The sequence below is a fragment of the Cyanistes caeruleus genome, chromosome 1 (assembly GCF_971803275.1).
Source record: "Cyanistes caeruleus chromosome 1, bCyaCae1.hap1.1, whole genome shotgun sequence".
Classification (NCBI taxonomy): domain Eukaryota; kingdom Metazoa; phylum Chordata; class Aves; order Passeriformes; family Paridae; genus Cyanistes; species Cyanistes caeruleus.
The window spans coordinates 149,297,409-149,314,038 of NC_141701.1; the positions used below are offsets into that span (position 1 = coordinate 149,297,409).

Consider the following 16,630-nt stretch of genomic DNA (forward strand, 5'->3'; position numbering starts at 1 on the left):
ACTTTTAGGGTCATTTCTTTTTATGGCAGATTAATCACTGCTATATATATATATATATTTATATTTGCTGTGATACTTTTTCCAGGTTTCGTCTGGTCCATTCTTAAATGACTCAGGTGACACCTCTCCCCTGGTAATACATTCCACTTTCTGGCAGTGCTTATTATAAGGATTTTTTTTTTTTGCTATATTCACCTTCCATTTGCTGTGTTTTACCCTGTTATCCATAGCTGAAGTTGATTTTTTGACTGGTGTTTCTGTTCCTTGCTACATATTCACTTCTGTTAAAATACTCTAAATATTTTGCCTTTAGGCATTTTTTGTCTGAAGCTTGTACTAACTGCTAAATATTTTTATCTTTCCTGCTCTGAACTTTTGCTGTTGTTTTTCTATTAGGTTTTACTGATCAGTTTTATGTTTCCTCCATGTATTTGGGGATTTCTCTAATGTTGTCACACTGACTCTCAGATAACAGGGCAAGAACTGTCACCTTCTGCTCCTGGCCTGGTCCTCAGCGTTATAAAATCACAGTACAGGTGAACCCATTGTGTTAGTGAAAATTCTGCTTTTTTGTCTTTCATGTGTTCTAAAGAAATAGGCCCTGAAAACTTCTTTATAGAAATCAGAAATCCTAGAGGAAAAAAATACAGATCTTTAAAAAATCCCTTAAATCCTTTAAAAATATATTCAAGGTTGTTTAGTTTGGATTTTTATTCTTTTAGATATCTGACACTTTCAAAATATTACTGTATAAATGTTATAAAGACCATAACGCTTTCAAAATATTATTTTGAAAGCATGATAGTCCTTAAAGGATTGATGTTCATGCTCTCAGTTATTAACAGGAATAAAAAAAGCTTATTTTCCATGTGAGGACTGAGCCAATACCTGTCAATTAGAGATGGTTGAGTGCCTAAAACTGCAAAGATCCTCATCCTATCTTTTTATCCTGCATCATCCCCAGCCACAGTCTGGGCTGACCTGCACGAGGAGATTGGCAGAGAACGTTGGCCATGAGTTTCTGAGCAGGATTTGGTGTTCCTTCAGTCAGTGTAAGCAACAAAGCAGTGCACAAGAAACCCAGGAGGTTTCTGGACTGCACTGATAATTTCTCAGCAGAGTGAAACAGGAGAATTCAATGCCTGTTGAAGGTTAATATCTGAATGTCTCATTTCATAAGGAATACTAATTAACATTCCAGTTTTAACACCTTTTTTTTTTTTTTAATAAAATGGAGTTTCCAAATGGAAGGAAAAAAAGTTCCAGCAAAGTTATGTAATGTACATTATTTACCCAGCACTTTTGCTTGGCTTCAGTCTTTCCTACTGTGCATTTTGGTTTTCTAGGAATATTCTGCGTTGTTTGCCTGGTGGGCTGCAATATTTCAGTGTTACGCACAAAATCGGTGTGTGGGATGGGATTGCTCTGTCTAAAATAAAACCTGGCAATTTGATGAGTAACAAAGTTTTGATCCTGGGAGGTGCTGAGCAGTTCCTAAAAGTCCTCACCACCTGGACAGCCAGTTCTGTGGAACGAGGGCTGAGCTCCCACGGCCGGGTCGTTTTGGACTTGATCTCATTTAAAAGCAGCCAAAAAGCCCCAGGTTATTCCAGGATTCTCAGTGTGTGTGTGAGCAATGAGGGATCAATTCAATTTTTCCCACTGTGAGAGGAAGAGGATGCTTTGGGCCGGGGTGGTGTTTCTTCATGGTTGGAGTTGAGTCAGAGTTCGGAACGCGGGGCTGGAGCAGCCCAGGAGTGAATTACATTGGCACATTTCCTTCCACCTTTGTCTGGGATCTCTGCATTGTCCTTCAAGCCACTCTTTGCATCATCCTCAGTGCTTTGGAGTAGTTTTGGGGGCAGGAAACACGGTGAGAGAGCAGTGCTGGAGCAGCCCAGGAGTAAGTTACGTTGGCACATTTCCTTCCACCTTTGTCTGGGATCTCTGCCTTGTCCTCCAGCCACGCTCTGCATCATCTCCAGCTTCCCCCCGTGCTCTGCAGTGGGTTTGGAGGCAGGAAACACGGTGAGAACAGTGCAGCCACACCTTCCTGGAGAGAGGAACCAAACCCTCCTGGAGGGGTTCTGATACTCCCAATCCCTTACTAGACTTGACTCACACAGCCCAACAAAACAGGCTCACCCGTGGGGAATATGGATTTGACTCACCCATGGATGAAAAGAACGATCGTGGTTGCCAAATCAGGAGTGAAAAACCTTCAAGAGCCTGGAGTTGCGTAACACCTTTCATAACATAATGCTTGGACCGGAAAAAAGAGCCTAAAATAAGTTATAAACTATTGTGACTTTCGTGTGGTGCCAATGGATTTATGGCAGCAGAGTAACATCTGTGGGGCTGCCATTTGCCCTTTTAGTATTTTTCCAGCACTCCATAGGAAGAGGCACTTTGCAATTACTGGAAATGACAAATGGCTTCTGTATAATTTCTTTATTTTTGGAAAGGAGGTAAATCTGGAGAGTTTACCTCTGAAATGCAGTCAGTCAGTCAGTCAGCTGAGAATTTGCATTAGAGGATCATTGAGGTGTCTTCCAACTCAAACTATTCATGACTGGAATTACTTGGAATTACTTACCAGTTGTGTGCAGGTAGCACAAGGAATTTTTTTTACCCCTATTTACCCCTAAGATTACTTTACCAGGAGGTAAAAATCTCTGTGGGCTCACCAGTAACCTGGTTTTGAATTCACCTTTTTTTTTTTTTATAGTAAGATAAGACAGGAGAATACCCAATCATCAGTGTAAGCTTTTAACTCCCAGTTTAGTAGCTGATGTTAGTTTTGAGGAAGATCATTTATATTGCTGATACCTGTCAGGTTACAGAGGTTTGGACTGTTAAAAATCTGAGGTTTCTGACAGGAAATGGAAGAACACAAATATTCCATATCCTTAAAAATTAAATGACCTAAGAGTTGAAGGTCCAAACCAGACAGAGTGGGTTTTTTATGGATGGTGAGCAGAGCAGAGGGTTGAGTTCATCTCCACTGATGTGAATTGGTGGAGTGGCAAAATCTGGGAACCCTTTTCTGTGCTTTATGTAATGTCTTGTGGGTTCAGTGCATTTTTATTTAATGGAATTTCATCTCCTTTTTTTTAAAAAAATACCGATTCTTGTTTATTTTGCTGACAGCAGTTTAGAGTTGCTGAACGTAATGCTGAGTTCACACAGGTGGGCTCCTTGGAAATTCCAGTGGGAGGATGTCACAGTCCAAAATCTCTGGTGGGGAACAGTAGGAACAAAGCATCTCCCTTTTTATTACAGTTCTGATTTTGTAGCTGCAGATAAATATTCATTCATAGCCTATGGATGAGCTTTGTGTTCAGGTGAGCCCAACTTCCCAGGCACTCCAAACCATCTTGTAGCTCAACCTGTGGCTGTATTTAATTCTTTAATTCTTTTTTTATTATTTAATTCTTAATTTAATTCTAATTCTTTTTTTATATACAAACCTTCTCAACAAAGATTTCACATTGTCACAGTTAGTAAAATTCAGCAGGACAAATGCAGATTCATGTGTGGGGGAATCTTTCTGTCAGGAATGGCCACTTTGTTAGAAATGATCCTTTCAATGCCAAGTTTCTCATCTACCTGTTTTATATCTGTCAGTGTTCACAGATTCCTCTCTGTCACCTGTTCACCAGTTAATCTTTCACATTGCAGATGTTTAAATCAAGTCAGATGCAGGTCTTCACTAAAAAGGAAATCTGGGGAAATTAAATGTATGAGCCTCTGTTACCTTTGTCAACCAGACTTGCCAGCAAGATAGAATTTACATTAAATCCTCATGACTTGACCTTTTTCCTGTAGAAAAATATTGCCTGGCATTGATTATGATGATGTCCTTTGTATTTTTGCAATTGCTTGTAATAATTCTGGTTTTATAATTGTGCCCCAAAGCAGTGACAAGGTGCACCACACAATGGCCTTTTTTACCCTTGTGCAAACAACAGTAGAGGTTATATTTATATATTTAAAAATTAATAAATTTAATAATAATATTAATTATTTTAAATTAATTATTTTAATTACGTACTCTGCAGATTTTACTCACTATTCCAAGAATATTGGATTCGCCTGCCTCTTCTACATCCAGTGGAAAAGCTGTTGTAATCTGGCAATGGAAGTGGGTTTTACCACCACAGTCACCTTAAAGCCACTGATGTTTAACTTTTAAACCCCTTTGTTTATTTGACCTCTTGTGAGTGCTGGTGTAAATAGGAAGTGGTGGAATGCACATCCATTATTGTGCCAAGGGGTTCCCCCTCTGTGAATTCAGCTCTTCTCTGTAGATCCATTTTCCTACAGTGCTTGGGGGCCAGAGAGGAATGTTCAAATATTTAGAGAAAATACTGTATAGTATGTTCAGAATGAAACATATTTTCTTCCTGTCCCATTTTCCTGTCATGATGGATGACTTCCCCCTTCCCTAAGTGTTCCAACCGAATGGTTTTACACCTACAATAAATTTTCCTGGGACAGCAGCCCTCTGCTGAAATGGAAATTGCAATAAATGTCCTGGCTTTTTAGAGAAACACAAGTTCCCCTCAAGGAGGGGAACCTCCACCTGCAAAAATACCCCACTTAAGCAGAAAACACCCAACATTAATCTTGGATGTCAGCGCTTTCCTCAGCTTGACGGGAATCCTCAGCCTTGAGAATTCAGAACATTTTGCATCCCAGGCTTGGTTCTTCCTGGAATGGGTGTAGAACCAACATCTTTTAGACTTTCCAGAGAGAATTAATGCTACAAAAACTGGTGCCAGCCGAGCTATATGTGAATTATACCATGGGTGGCTGTATTTTCATTTATAACTGGAAACTGTGGTGTGCTGCACTGTGTCAGAATCCCAGAATCCCAGAACAGTTTTTTTGGGAAGCCCTTAAAGATCATCCTGCCATGGGCAGGGACACCTCCCACTGGACCTGCTTGCTCCAAGCCCTGGCCTTGGCCTTGCAAAACTAGATAGAAATGGATTGACTGGGAAAAAAAACACTAGAAAAGAAGAGAGAATCGTGTGCAATATCAGAGAAAACAGAAATGTGGCTTTTGGTAATGCCTGAGTGACATGACTTGGCTGAAAAGTGTTTTATTGGTGAATTTATTGTCATTAAGACCCTTTCCTCGACCAGGAGAGAGGAAAACACTAGCAAGCAGCTATTGGGAAGGCAATCTCAGCTGAAATTCATGTTAGGAAACACAGAAATTCATGTTAGGAAACAAGGGGAGATCTGGCTGTCTTGGAAAATATACCACTATCAACTCTATTAAAAATACAGTAATATTCAGTGGGAGCTCAGTGCTGCTTATGCCACTACACAAATTTTCTCATAGTTCTCTAATTTTACTGACCTGCTGGGCCTCCTATTTATTTTTACCTGAAGTTCCTAGAACGTGGGTGATTCATTTCCATTCTGTCTGGCCTGAATGGGGGCCACCCACGTTTCATTGCTTCAGTCCTTTAACTTATTTATAGCCAAAAAGAGAGGTGTTTCTGTTCCTATAGTACCAAATACTATCTGTGAGAAGGCTGCCAAAATGCCTTTAAACTGGGCAGATCCTGAGTGTGATAGCTGTGTGTTCTGGTTTTATTATTTCATGCTCTGAAAAGGAAATTAAGCTCATGGAAAGTATGTGACATGACAGCAGTTATTGCTGTAATATCGTGCATACAAAGAATGTTGCTGAGGAAAGTATTCCATACTATTTTTGAAAGGATTGTCAGTGCAATACCTTTTTTTCCAAAGCAAAAGCCAGTGATACAGTATTGCTTTTTTTTCTGGGGGGGGGGGGGGAAGAGAAAAAAGAAAGTCTATTTTTAGTTTTTTTTAGTTATTCAAAACTTTTCCTTGATTTTGAATTCGTTTTGGTGTGATTTCAACAGGAAGAATAAAACCCATCTAGTCTCCAAAAATCTAATGTTTTATTTCAGGTCTGACTTCACAGACAAATTTAAACACTTAGTCCTTTTAGTAGTTATTCAAGTTATTCATATGAATTTTAACCTTTTAATCATTTTAATTGTGTAATACACAATTAAATCACAAGAGGAGTTGAACAACTGATCCCTCTTAGTGGATTAAAGTAATACACTGCTAAAGGAGCCAGTCTAGGACTTATTCCCACTTTTATTATTTGGATATTAAAAGTAGTTTAATGACTAATTTAAATCTTACCCTGATCCCTGTCAGGGATATAAGTTTTATTTTATGACCTGATCTGTCATATCACACGAATGAAATGAGTTTGATGCTGGAACAGGACTGAAGCTGTCCTGGCTGCTTTTCCTGATGAACTCCTAGAGTGCAGCTTTCTTCCATTGAAAAAGGGCTTTTCTCCAATACCATTTATTTCTTAGACCATATATATAAATATTTGCACACACCCCCACATATGTAAAAGGTATATCCTTGTGTGGGCATGCTCCCTATGTCTTGTTGTTTACTCAAACGACTTTTCTCATTTAAAATAAACATTTAGTCCTTCATTTCTTGACTTATTTTCATGTAGGAAGTCTCCAACATCCACTGGCTATAAAGAAGACCAGATGAAAGAAGTCCTAGAATTGAGTAAGTTATATCAAGTTTGTTTGGATTTCCCATCTTTTTTATTGTTCAGAGCATCTGTGGCCAAATAAACATGTAGTAGTGGCTGCTTTTGTAATTCTTAGTTGCTTTAGAGTAATTGCTATAAATTTGCTATAAACTTTCAGGTAAGACAAAGAAATCATTAGGAAATAAACAAACAAAGGTTGGCTTGTGCATTTTTATCCACCCTTTCTTTTATTTTCTTATCTTTTCTTTTCTTACCTTTTCTTATATTTTCTTATCTCTTAATATATAATATATTATATACAATATATAATATACAATATACAGTATATAATATTCAATATACAATATATAATATGCAATATAATATATAATATATAATATGATATATAAGATATAAGATATATATGATATATTATATATACTATAACATAATATATAACACACAACATATATATTGTATTATATATAACATATGTATAATATAATGTATAACATATAATACATAATATATGTTATATTATCTCTTATTTTCTTATATTTTCCATTTTATAAAAGCAATAAATGTTAATTTTCATGTTGATGATCCCCTAGCACTGAGAATTCTGAGGAAATTCTTTCCATCCAACACTTGCTTTTTTTTTTTCTTTCAGTTGATGTCGAGGATGAGGAGACAACTGGAGAAGTTAATAAGACTCCAGATCTTTCAACACTCTGTATGCTTCAAATAGTATCAAAGGCAATTGATATTTCTCTTGCTAAAGTAAGACCAATTATGGTAAATGTGATTAGATTTGTGAGGAAGTTATTTGAGGTGCCTTAGCTGAAGCTGCAGTGGGTGGCTCTGTGTTGTACTTTTGGACATGTGCTGCATTCCAGAGAATATTCCTTGTCCAGGTGTCAAATATAGGGATGGCTCAATTCAGAAAAATACCCTTGTGCATTAGCCCACTTGAAGCACAGATAATAGCTTTAATTAATTAAGCTTGTATTATTTCCTTAATTTCTCTAGTCAGTCGTGTGATTATTCTGCACTCCTTTCAACCAACAGTGGTTTTTATTACCCTCTCACTGCTTCTGCCTTGTTTATTTATCTCCCCTATTTTGAGCAGAGATGAAATTATTAAATACTTTTCCTTCTCATTCAGACAGAGGAGAAAAAAAACCCAGACCAAATAAAACGAGGGTGTCTTCCAGTTTAATTTCTAGATCAAACAGCTTGGAGTAACTCTAGCAGCCCTGAGTAGTCTTTTCTTATTTCCTGAGCTCTGCTTTAGCATGAATGCAATTTATTCAGCCTGGCTACTGCTGGTTGGTCTTGGTCTGCAGTTGTTCAGGGCCAAAGTCTGGATTTGTGCCACCTGAAATCCAGAAATCAAATGTTTAATTAACATTTGTCTCATCCTTTTCTCCCTCATGTCAGCATGGAGCTGTGCAATTCCAGGCAATGTTCTGGGATGCTTTCATGGGAAACTGTGTCCCAGACATTGGACATAAATATTTTCCAGTGCTGAGCAGCTCCCAGCATTATGAGTGGAAGGAATATAGCAGGAAAAGGAAAATATTACTCCTTTTCATTGGGGTGTTGCTATTTACAGTATGGATAAAACAGAAGAGGGTGGTTGTACAGAGTTAGTCATTACCCTTCCACACTCCTCCTTTCTTTTCTACAAATTACTGTGTTCTGGATTTGTTTTTAAAATGAGATTTATTTTTTTTTCCCTTTCTTTTATAGGAATTAAAAAATCTTCTGTTTGGCTCTAGTCTTTGTTGCTTCAGTGAAGAATGGAAAATGCAGAGTTTTACATTTAACAATATTCCACAGCTAAAATACGGCATTGTGCAGAAAAAGGTAATGAAAATTCCTTCCTAACAGTGATCTTTGCTTTTCACACTGACTTCACAAAGGCTGTGTGCCTCAGCAGTGAAAAAAATCAGTTCTCTAAAGACTTTTTCTTTAAACTCTGCTTTCCAGTGGGTGCTGTCACCTTGTCAAGTCGTGATGGGAGACTTGAGATGAGTGGAGGAGAATGTGAAGGAGCTGCAGAAAGTGTACAAATCTGTGTGTGTGTGATGGGGAATTATTCACAGGGAGGAAGAGGAGCCACTGCAGCTGAAAGCTAGTGGTGGTAAAAGAATAAAAGAGCATAAATCAGGGGTGGAGTTTAAGAGAAAAATGATATGTTGGGCCAAACAGGTTTAAGATGCAGTTTGATCTGACTCAAAATGAGATGGAGCAAGAGTTGCCTGGGAATTCACATGGGGATTTTTACTTCCTGAAGATACTGGGGTCAGGTGTTGAGGTTCATTCCTAGAATAAAAGGGACAAACACCTTGCAGGCTCCCTGGGACACTGGCAGTGCTGCTGGGCTCCCCTTTCCTGCAGCCACAAGAGCCCAGCTCCTCTCCACAGCGAGGTTTTCAATTCCCTGGCAACATCCAGCAGTGGGCACATCTGGAATGGCCAGCAGGACCCCGTGGTTGCCACAGCTGGCAGCAGCACCGTGCCACGCCTTGGGCCAGCCTGGACAGAACATGCCCATCCCAGGGTGATGTCTGTGGTGGTCTCTGACCTGGGGCTTTCAGTGACTTCTCTGAGCTCTCCCTGTGAGCCCTGCCTGAGCTCCTGGCTCACAGCCAGTGCTTGACCCCTCCCTGCTCTCTGTTCTTCACCTTGGATTCACATCTCAGCCCAGGGACCACCCTCGTGCCACGGGGTTGTGGAGCTGCCCCCAAAACGCACCAGACCCCGTGGAAGAATGGATCCTCCCCAGCTGTGTGATGGTTTTTTGGCTGTGCAGGTGCTCCTGGGGCATCCACACAAGGTGTCTGCCCACAGGAGCAGGGTCTGAGGAATTCAGTAAATACTTGTAGGCTCCTCTTTACAAAACACTCATGAAGCCTCTGTGCTGATGCAGAAAATCTTTATCTGGCCTGAGAGGAGTAGACCATTATACAGAAATGAGAGGAAGAGAGGCTTTGAGGAAAGGACAATGGCTAATAAACATGTCATTAGGATGTTTAATTAACTTACCTCGGTCTGGTTAAATATTTCATTAGGCTGGTGATCTCAGAAGACAACTGCCTATCTTACAAAGCCTAGTAGGGAAAAAAGATATTAAATCTTAATTTAAACTCCAAAAGGAACCTTGGCAGTGATGGTCACTGGCCCACAGTAAAGGTTACATTGGTGTTTCCAGCCTGGAGAAAGAATATCTCATCACTTCCAGCCACTCACTGGCCATTAAATTCCCCACCATGAATTCAGTGCAGGAATAGTGTTTTGCTTAGACTGTGCCTCTTTCAGCTCATTAATGTATTTCCTTCTCACTTCCAAAATTCAATTCAGCTGAACAACTGTTCAGTTCTTACGTTAATTTTTTGTGGTGCTGTAAGAAGATATTTAGAATAAATCCTGTCATTTCTTTTTTTGACTGGGAGGCTCTCCCTGATGGACTGACACAAACCTTGCTTTTTTCCTTGATACATTTCAGATTATTCACTCATCAGTTACTTAAATAAATCTAGAGAGGCAGAGTATGTAAAATATAAACGAGAAATGGGAAGATGTCGATATCTAAGCTGTTTCCTAATTCCAGGGATTAGGTTATTTTCTAAGTTCCACACTGTATTTTCCTGCAGGTCCCCTTCCCTTGCTGCCCTTAGGACAATCAGAGAGTTAAACTGATCTTTTAATCACATTGCTGTGTGAAAACAGCAGTGCTTGCTCTCCTCTCCCTCCTTCTGCAGGGTTTTGAGAAGATTTTCATGGGTGGCATTGTGATGTCAGCCTTGTCTCCTGCATGGAGCCCAAACCAGCTTTCCATTAAATTTATATATATTTATTATATTTATTTATATTTTTATGTATATTATAAAAATATGTTTATAAATTATTTATTATGAAATTTATTTCCATGGCATTTCTTGCTATTGTGATTTTTTTCCCCTCTCAGGCTGATAATTTGAAAGATTCACTTTCAAATTTCACTACCAAATTTTGAAAGATTCAGACTTTCTTGGTTTTCTTTCTCTTCCCCAGTGAGAAGGGAGGGAGAGAGGGAGGATCTGGGGTGCACAGGGCTGTGCTGGAACCTGAAATCTTTGTTTAGTGGTGCAGGTGGGAGCTCGAGGTGCTGAGAGGAGGTCCTTGGAAAACACTCAAGTTTGATTTCTCTCTGAAAATCACACTGCAGCTCTACAGGGACGAGGAAGTTTTTAATTCATATATCCCTGATTTAAATAAAACCCCACATTTCTTTTGACCTTACAGATATCTGGGTCTTTTCAGGAAAGATAGGAACCACAAAAACACTTGAAACCACTGATTTTCATTGGCTTGCACAAAGCCCCAGAGCCACAGAGAGCGCTGTGAAGTCATGTCTGGAGGGAGAGAGGTGGAAGGATGGATTTGGGCTGGGTGGGAGCTCCCAGGGGCTCTCCCCAGCACCCATCAGCTTTTTGCTCATGTTCTCCCCCCAGGGTGGTCCATGTGGAGTTCTGGCTGCTGTCCAAGCCTGTGTCCTGCAGCAGCTGATCTTTGCAGACAGCAACAGGAACAAAGACACCCGGTAAGGAGTGACACTTTTCCCTACAGAAGTAATAAAACCCTATTTCTCTGCTGCAGCCACTCAGCCTTTTGAGTTTGAACTCTCTGAACTTTTTGTTTCAGAGAGAGAGAAAGAAAGCAGCATCTGATTTAGCTGTGTTTACTTCCCATTGAACTGTAGGAATGTAGAAGCTGGTGTCTTATTTGTGTAATTGCTTGTGATTAACCCAAGAACCTCTACAAAAACCAAACAGCTTGAATTGAGGCCAGTGAAAATTGTTTAGCCTCAAGGTCCTCATAGAAATTGGATTTCAAACAAAAAAAGTAATCAAAGTTTGAAAGACCATGAAGTTCATCCAGTGTTTGACACTAGGAATCTCAACAGGGTTGAAAAATTAAAGTTATAATGACTGTTTTTTCTGGTAACTGTATTTGATCTTTCCTGTTTGAACTCCTTAATGGAAATTGAATTTATATTCTGTGTATTTTCTGCTTGCTTTAAAGGAATTTTGTTAGGTGTTGCTTCTGACAAGGAAATTGCTTGGACTGCTATAATAATAATGTGTTTGTCACATTGCTAAAGGAACATGGGTTACTGAATTCAGTTCAGGAAAATAATGCCTCAAAAACTACCTTATTACCAGCTTTCGTATATTTGCCTTTTGTTTTCAGTAAGACATTAAGTCCATTACAAAAGAAATATTCCACAAAGCCTCCACAAAAGGAAAATTGTTTTACTGGTTTGTGTTGCCACCTCCTTCTTTTATTTGTGACCTCCATTATTGTGGCTTTGATTTAGTCAAAAGAGAAACTTTCATGCTGAGATCCTTCTTGAACTTCATTACCTTACAATATGAAAATCTTCCTTTTATATTAAATTTTGGCCTTAAATGTCCATTTTTCTGCTTGGAACTGTGTAGGAAAATGCTGTGGTCTCTGTTGATATTCCTTAGTGCTGTCTGGCTTAGCCTTACTGTAAATGCATTGTTTGGGCTGGTTTCCATCAATATTGGAAAGAAACAGGTGCCTGTAGAACATCATTATTTGTCTTCAGCATCCAGGATGGGAAGTGACAGAAATTACCCTGCAAAACTTTAGGATTAAAATTGAGATTATAACGAGGGCAGACTTTTCAAGGTTCTTCTCTGCATAAAAGAAAAACCTCAGAAACTTTCTTGCAGGAAACTTAGTGCATATTTGGATTTTATGACCAGGAATCTCCACAGAAGAATTATTTCTGGTTGTGAAAAACAAGAATTTCTTTCAGCTTTGAGGACAGCCTTTGATCATCTGCTCCTTGTTCCCTTTGAGCCTGAGGTCATCCTTAGTGAAAATAGAGATATTAATTTCCCTTTTGCAGCATGGTTCAGAGATCATAAATGAAATAAAATTGTGTGCCACCCAAATAAGTGGATGGAGGCCAGGTTGTTTAAACTGGGTGTCCCACCTCGTGCCATCCTGTTTACTCAGCAGGATTTGCCTCTCCTGTTTTTCCCTCTCTTATTATCCACATGGTTTTAAAAGATTTTTGTTTTTATTCATGAGATAAAGATACTTTTCTTATGCTGTGTTTGCTATGGGCAGAAACTTTCAGCAGGCAGAAGGAAAAGGAAGTCTCAAATGAGGGGATAAATGTTCATTTCGAATTCTAACCTGGATTTTCAAATTATCAACCACTTCACAAGAAGTGTTTGATTTCAGGCTTCTTCAACATTCAAGAAATAATTATCATATCTCCTTCTTCCTCTGCTGCCTCTCTCAGACACATAAATTGTGATTCCCATGAATTTCTGTGTGTCAGTGTTAGAACACAGGCAGAGATAAGAGAAAGTTGTGATTATATTTATTTTTTTTCACTTGAAAACTCTCACCAATTATTTCTCATATCTCACATCCTTCAGAGAGGGAAACATTCTCTAAATGAACATTATATTCAAGGCAGACATTGAACTTGAAAGTCTGTTTAATTTTTTTGATGTTTGGTGTTTCTTGTTTTGTCTTTTGAATTATTAGATCTTTTACTCAAACAGTGGGAACAGGTTTTGTCCTCATCTCCCAGGCTGGTAACTCTCTGAAACTGATAAAATCTGAATTTCAAAGAGTGCCATTCTTGAAGCCACTAGAGAAAACTCCAGTTATGTTCTTCCCAGGGCCATGGGATCTTTTGGCCACTTCTTCAGCCTCTTGGATATTTGGTTTATTCTCAAATCTGCCAGTTTTCCACTTTGTGTAATGTTTTAGGTCCTGACTTTGTGGCACACCTGATTTAAAAAAGACGCAAGCAGCATTTATTGCAGACAGTTCTTTGGAGAAAGTTTAGTAGTGGGTAAAAGCATTGTGGTGTAGATTTGTTTAAAAAAGTTAAGAAATAAAATCTTCAGAAATTAAGTATGAATGTCTTTAGAAACTAAAAATTGTGTTTAAAACATAAAACAACCCCCTTGGAGAATATTGAAAGGTTTATTGCAGGTCTAAAGATGAAGTAGCTTCTCTTGTCCATTATTTGCCAGTATGGTATTGTTCCCTGAAGCATTTACCTGTTTTTTTGTCCAAGCAATTAGAAATATGTTCTGTGGAAGAGGAACTCTTCCTTTCAGAAGATCAGGGTGTGATAACACATCTGTTCTTAGCCAGTTCCTGTTGTTGATCATACCTTATTTACTCTTGATTTTCATCCATTGCTTTTAATGATAAAAACAGTTTAATTTTAATTATTCCTTATAGATCAGACACCAGCTTAAGTAATGATCTCCTAGAAGTGAAAAGTGTGAATTTCATCACTTAAATTCACGTGAATGACAGGAGCACTGTCACAGAACACAGAGACATAGCAATTTGACATTTATTTATAACCAAATTTATATTTGACATTTATTTATAACCAGCATTAGGAGCAACAGAAACTCACAGAGGTCCCCAAAAAGCAGCACAGAGCTGTTCCCACTTGACTTTGGTGCAGTAATGTCCTTCCAGTGTTTTCCTTCTGACTTGAGAATTAACCCACCCCGTGTGCCCAGTTTGTTCTGCAGCAATCTAAACAGGGAGTTTTTCTCCCTACAGCTCCCTTCACTGGGTCTGATTATCCTCAGGGTCCAAGGTGCCTTCTTAAATGCCTAAAATGAGGTTTCTCCTCAGAGAATGGTTCCAAAATTGGTGACCCTAATTGCATCTCCCTCCCGAGGGCTCTGGGGATGCTGAGAAGTCTCAGTTCAGGGAGTGCAGTGAGTGCTCTCGTGGCCTCTCATCCAGCTGCTTGATTCCCAGAGAAAGGTGGGATTCAGCTGTACCTTTGAGCCTGGAATGTCTCCCCACTGACAAAACCAGGTGCCTCTTCAACTCACAGGGCTTTTTGGCCATCCTCTTTCTCAGCTGTAGAGGAACTGAGGTACCTAAATAAAGATTTTCTGACTCAGCTCACTGGAGCCTTGCTATTAATCATTACCAAACTGTCTCTAAGGATGCTTTTGTTCTTTTTGGGACAAACCTGCTGTGAATCTGTTTGCCCTCACGTTTTGGTGCTTATTTCTCTCCTTTATTTCCTGGACTGCAGTTGTCTCCAGCCCTCAGAAGCTCACAGGACCAAGTGCCTCTCCCTGGCTCTCGCTGACATCCTGTGGCGTGCGGGGGACCACGAGAAAGCCCTGGTGGCACTGTGAGTAGGAGAAGCGCTTTTAGTCACTGGGCACTGCTCTTACACCTTTATCTGTCCCAAATCTACATAATTTACAATATAAATGCTTGGTGAGCTGCATTTATGCCACCTAAAAAGGCCTAAGGAGCGATGCAAAATGTGGTTTCTGCTGCCCCAGTAGCTGGGGCAGAATAGACAAAACACTTTGAAGTTGCTGTGGAAGATCCTGTGGATTTAATTGGTTATATCCAAAATCTTTTCATTAAGAGTTATTTTTCCAGATGGAGAATTCTGCTCCTGTACTGCAGGATATTCTGTTATGGCTTGAATTAAGCTCCTTTTGCTGTATTTGCTTGCTTAGGTTATGCAATACAATTAGGCTGCTTGTACACAAAACTCCCAACTTTTGGGATCTTTTCCCAAGCAAAGATCCCAGCTTTGGCTGCACTGGAACCTAAAGGACATTCTTAAGTGAGTCAGGTTTTGTAGCCATAATTAATTTCCTTTATTAGGTAAACTAAGATAGCTGCAAAATAACAGAGAGGTTTTGGGGCACAGAAATCCTTTGTAAACCTGAAATAGAAACAGATAATTCAAAGACATTTCAAATGATATTTCACATATTTTTACATCTCAAACCTGCTTCCTCTATGATATTTTACGTATGTTCTTCTGCTTGTTTGAATGTCACTGCTCTAAAAATATTTTGCAGTAAAAACTGTCATTAACATCTTAAACTTATATTTATCCTCTTTCTCTATGGAGAGACTTGTAATTCATGTTAGACTGAGCACCGCACAGATAAAGTATTTGATTCACTGATACAAGTTTGATTTGCAATATAAACTTATTTACAAGTATTTTTTTTTAAAAGCAATTAAAATAATAGTAATAATAATAATAATAATAATAATAATAATAATAATGCAAATATTTGGCACATCATTCAGCTCACATAACATGTTGATTTCTCTTCAATGCCATTTTCTTCCTTTTAACATGAATTTTCTCTGAAAATTCCCTTCAGGCCATCAGGAAGACAGCAGTTCACTCCCACAGGGAAATACAAGGCAGATGGAATCCTAGAAACTGTAAGGCTCTGTGTGACTCCCATCTCCAGATCCTCTTTTTTGCTTTCCCTATTTCAGTTCAATAAATCTGATTTCTGTTGCTCTCCAAACGCTTTAAAATCAAATTAGTTATGATCCAAATCCCAACAGGAAATAAAATCCCATAACTTGAGTTGTCCCAGTGGTTGTGGGCAGCTGGGCTCTCTGAAATCCATTTTTTTTTTCCCCATTTGCCTTCCAAACCCAAAAGCTCTGCCTGCTTTTAATGACACACAGTAAAAATGAACGTGGGCCCTTCCAGTTGACCATGAGCATGAAAAGGCACTGTTTTTTTCTTGTCTTACACAGAATTCTTTGCCTTTTTCCCCCTCCAGAAGCTCCATATGGCAGAACACTTTCCAGTTATGCTGTGTTTCCATCTGAGGCTCTCCGGTGGCTTTGCAGGCAGAGGTGCCTTCAGCCAGGCTCCAGTGGTTGGAGGAAATGTTTTTGGCCTCCTAAACGGGGGAATAGCTGTCTCAAAACATCTGAAGATGGAAAAACAGGCAAAGAATATTGAAGTGAGGGCCTGGATCTGTGAGCTCTCCTGGATTTCATGTTAAATAAGAATACTTATAATCTCTGAGTGTGATAAATGTCTCACTATTTACGTACAAACCCCTGAGCTTCTTGCCCATCCTGTGTCTTCTGAAGCTTCAGTATTCCTCTGTTCTAGGAATTGTTTTTCATTGCATAGGCATTGCTTAAAATTTTGAATCAAATTGTCTGTTCAAAAAACTTAAACATCATCAAAAAGCAGCGTTGAAAATT

General features: G+C 39.0%; 1 protein-coding gene across 8 annotated transcripts in view; it reads left to right on the top strand.

The window, feature by feature from the left end:
* Nucleotides 1–16,630, top strand: part of MINDY4 (MINDY lysine 48 deubiquitinase 4) — a 65,945-nt gene that overhangs the window by 12,474 nt on the left and 36,841 nt on the right. For all 8 annotated transcript variants that reach the window (XM_023922008.2, XM_086866767.1, XM_086866761.1 and 5 more), the window contains exons 6-11: nucleotides 6,530–6,588; nucleotides 7,224–7,333; nucleotides 8,306–8,422; nucleotides 11,053–11,141; nucleotides 14,670–14,771; nucleotides 15,778–15,841. In XM_023922008.2, coding sequence (XP_023777776.2) covers nucleotides 6,530–6,588; nucleotides 7,224–7,333; nucleotides 8,306–8,422; nucleotides 11,053–11,141; nucleotides 14,670–14,771; nucleotides 15,778–15,841 — 541 coding nt within the window. The remainder of the gene's footprint in view (nucleotides 1–6,529; nucleotides 6,589–7,223; nucleotides 7,334–8,305; nucleotides 8,423–11,052; nucleotides 11,142–14,669; nucleotides 14,772–15,777; nucleotides 15,842–16,630) is intronic.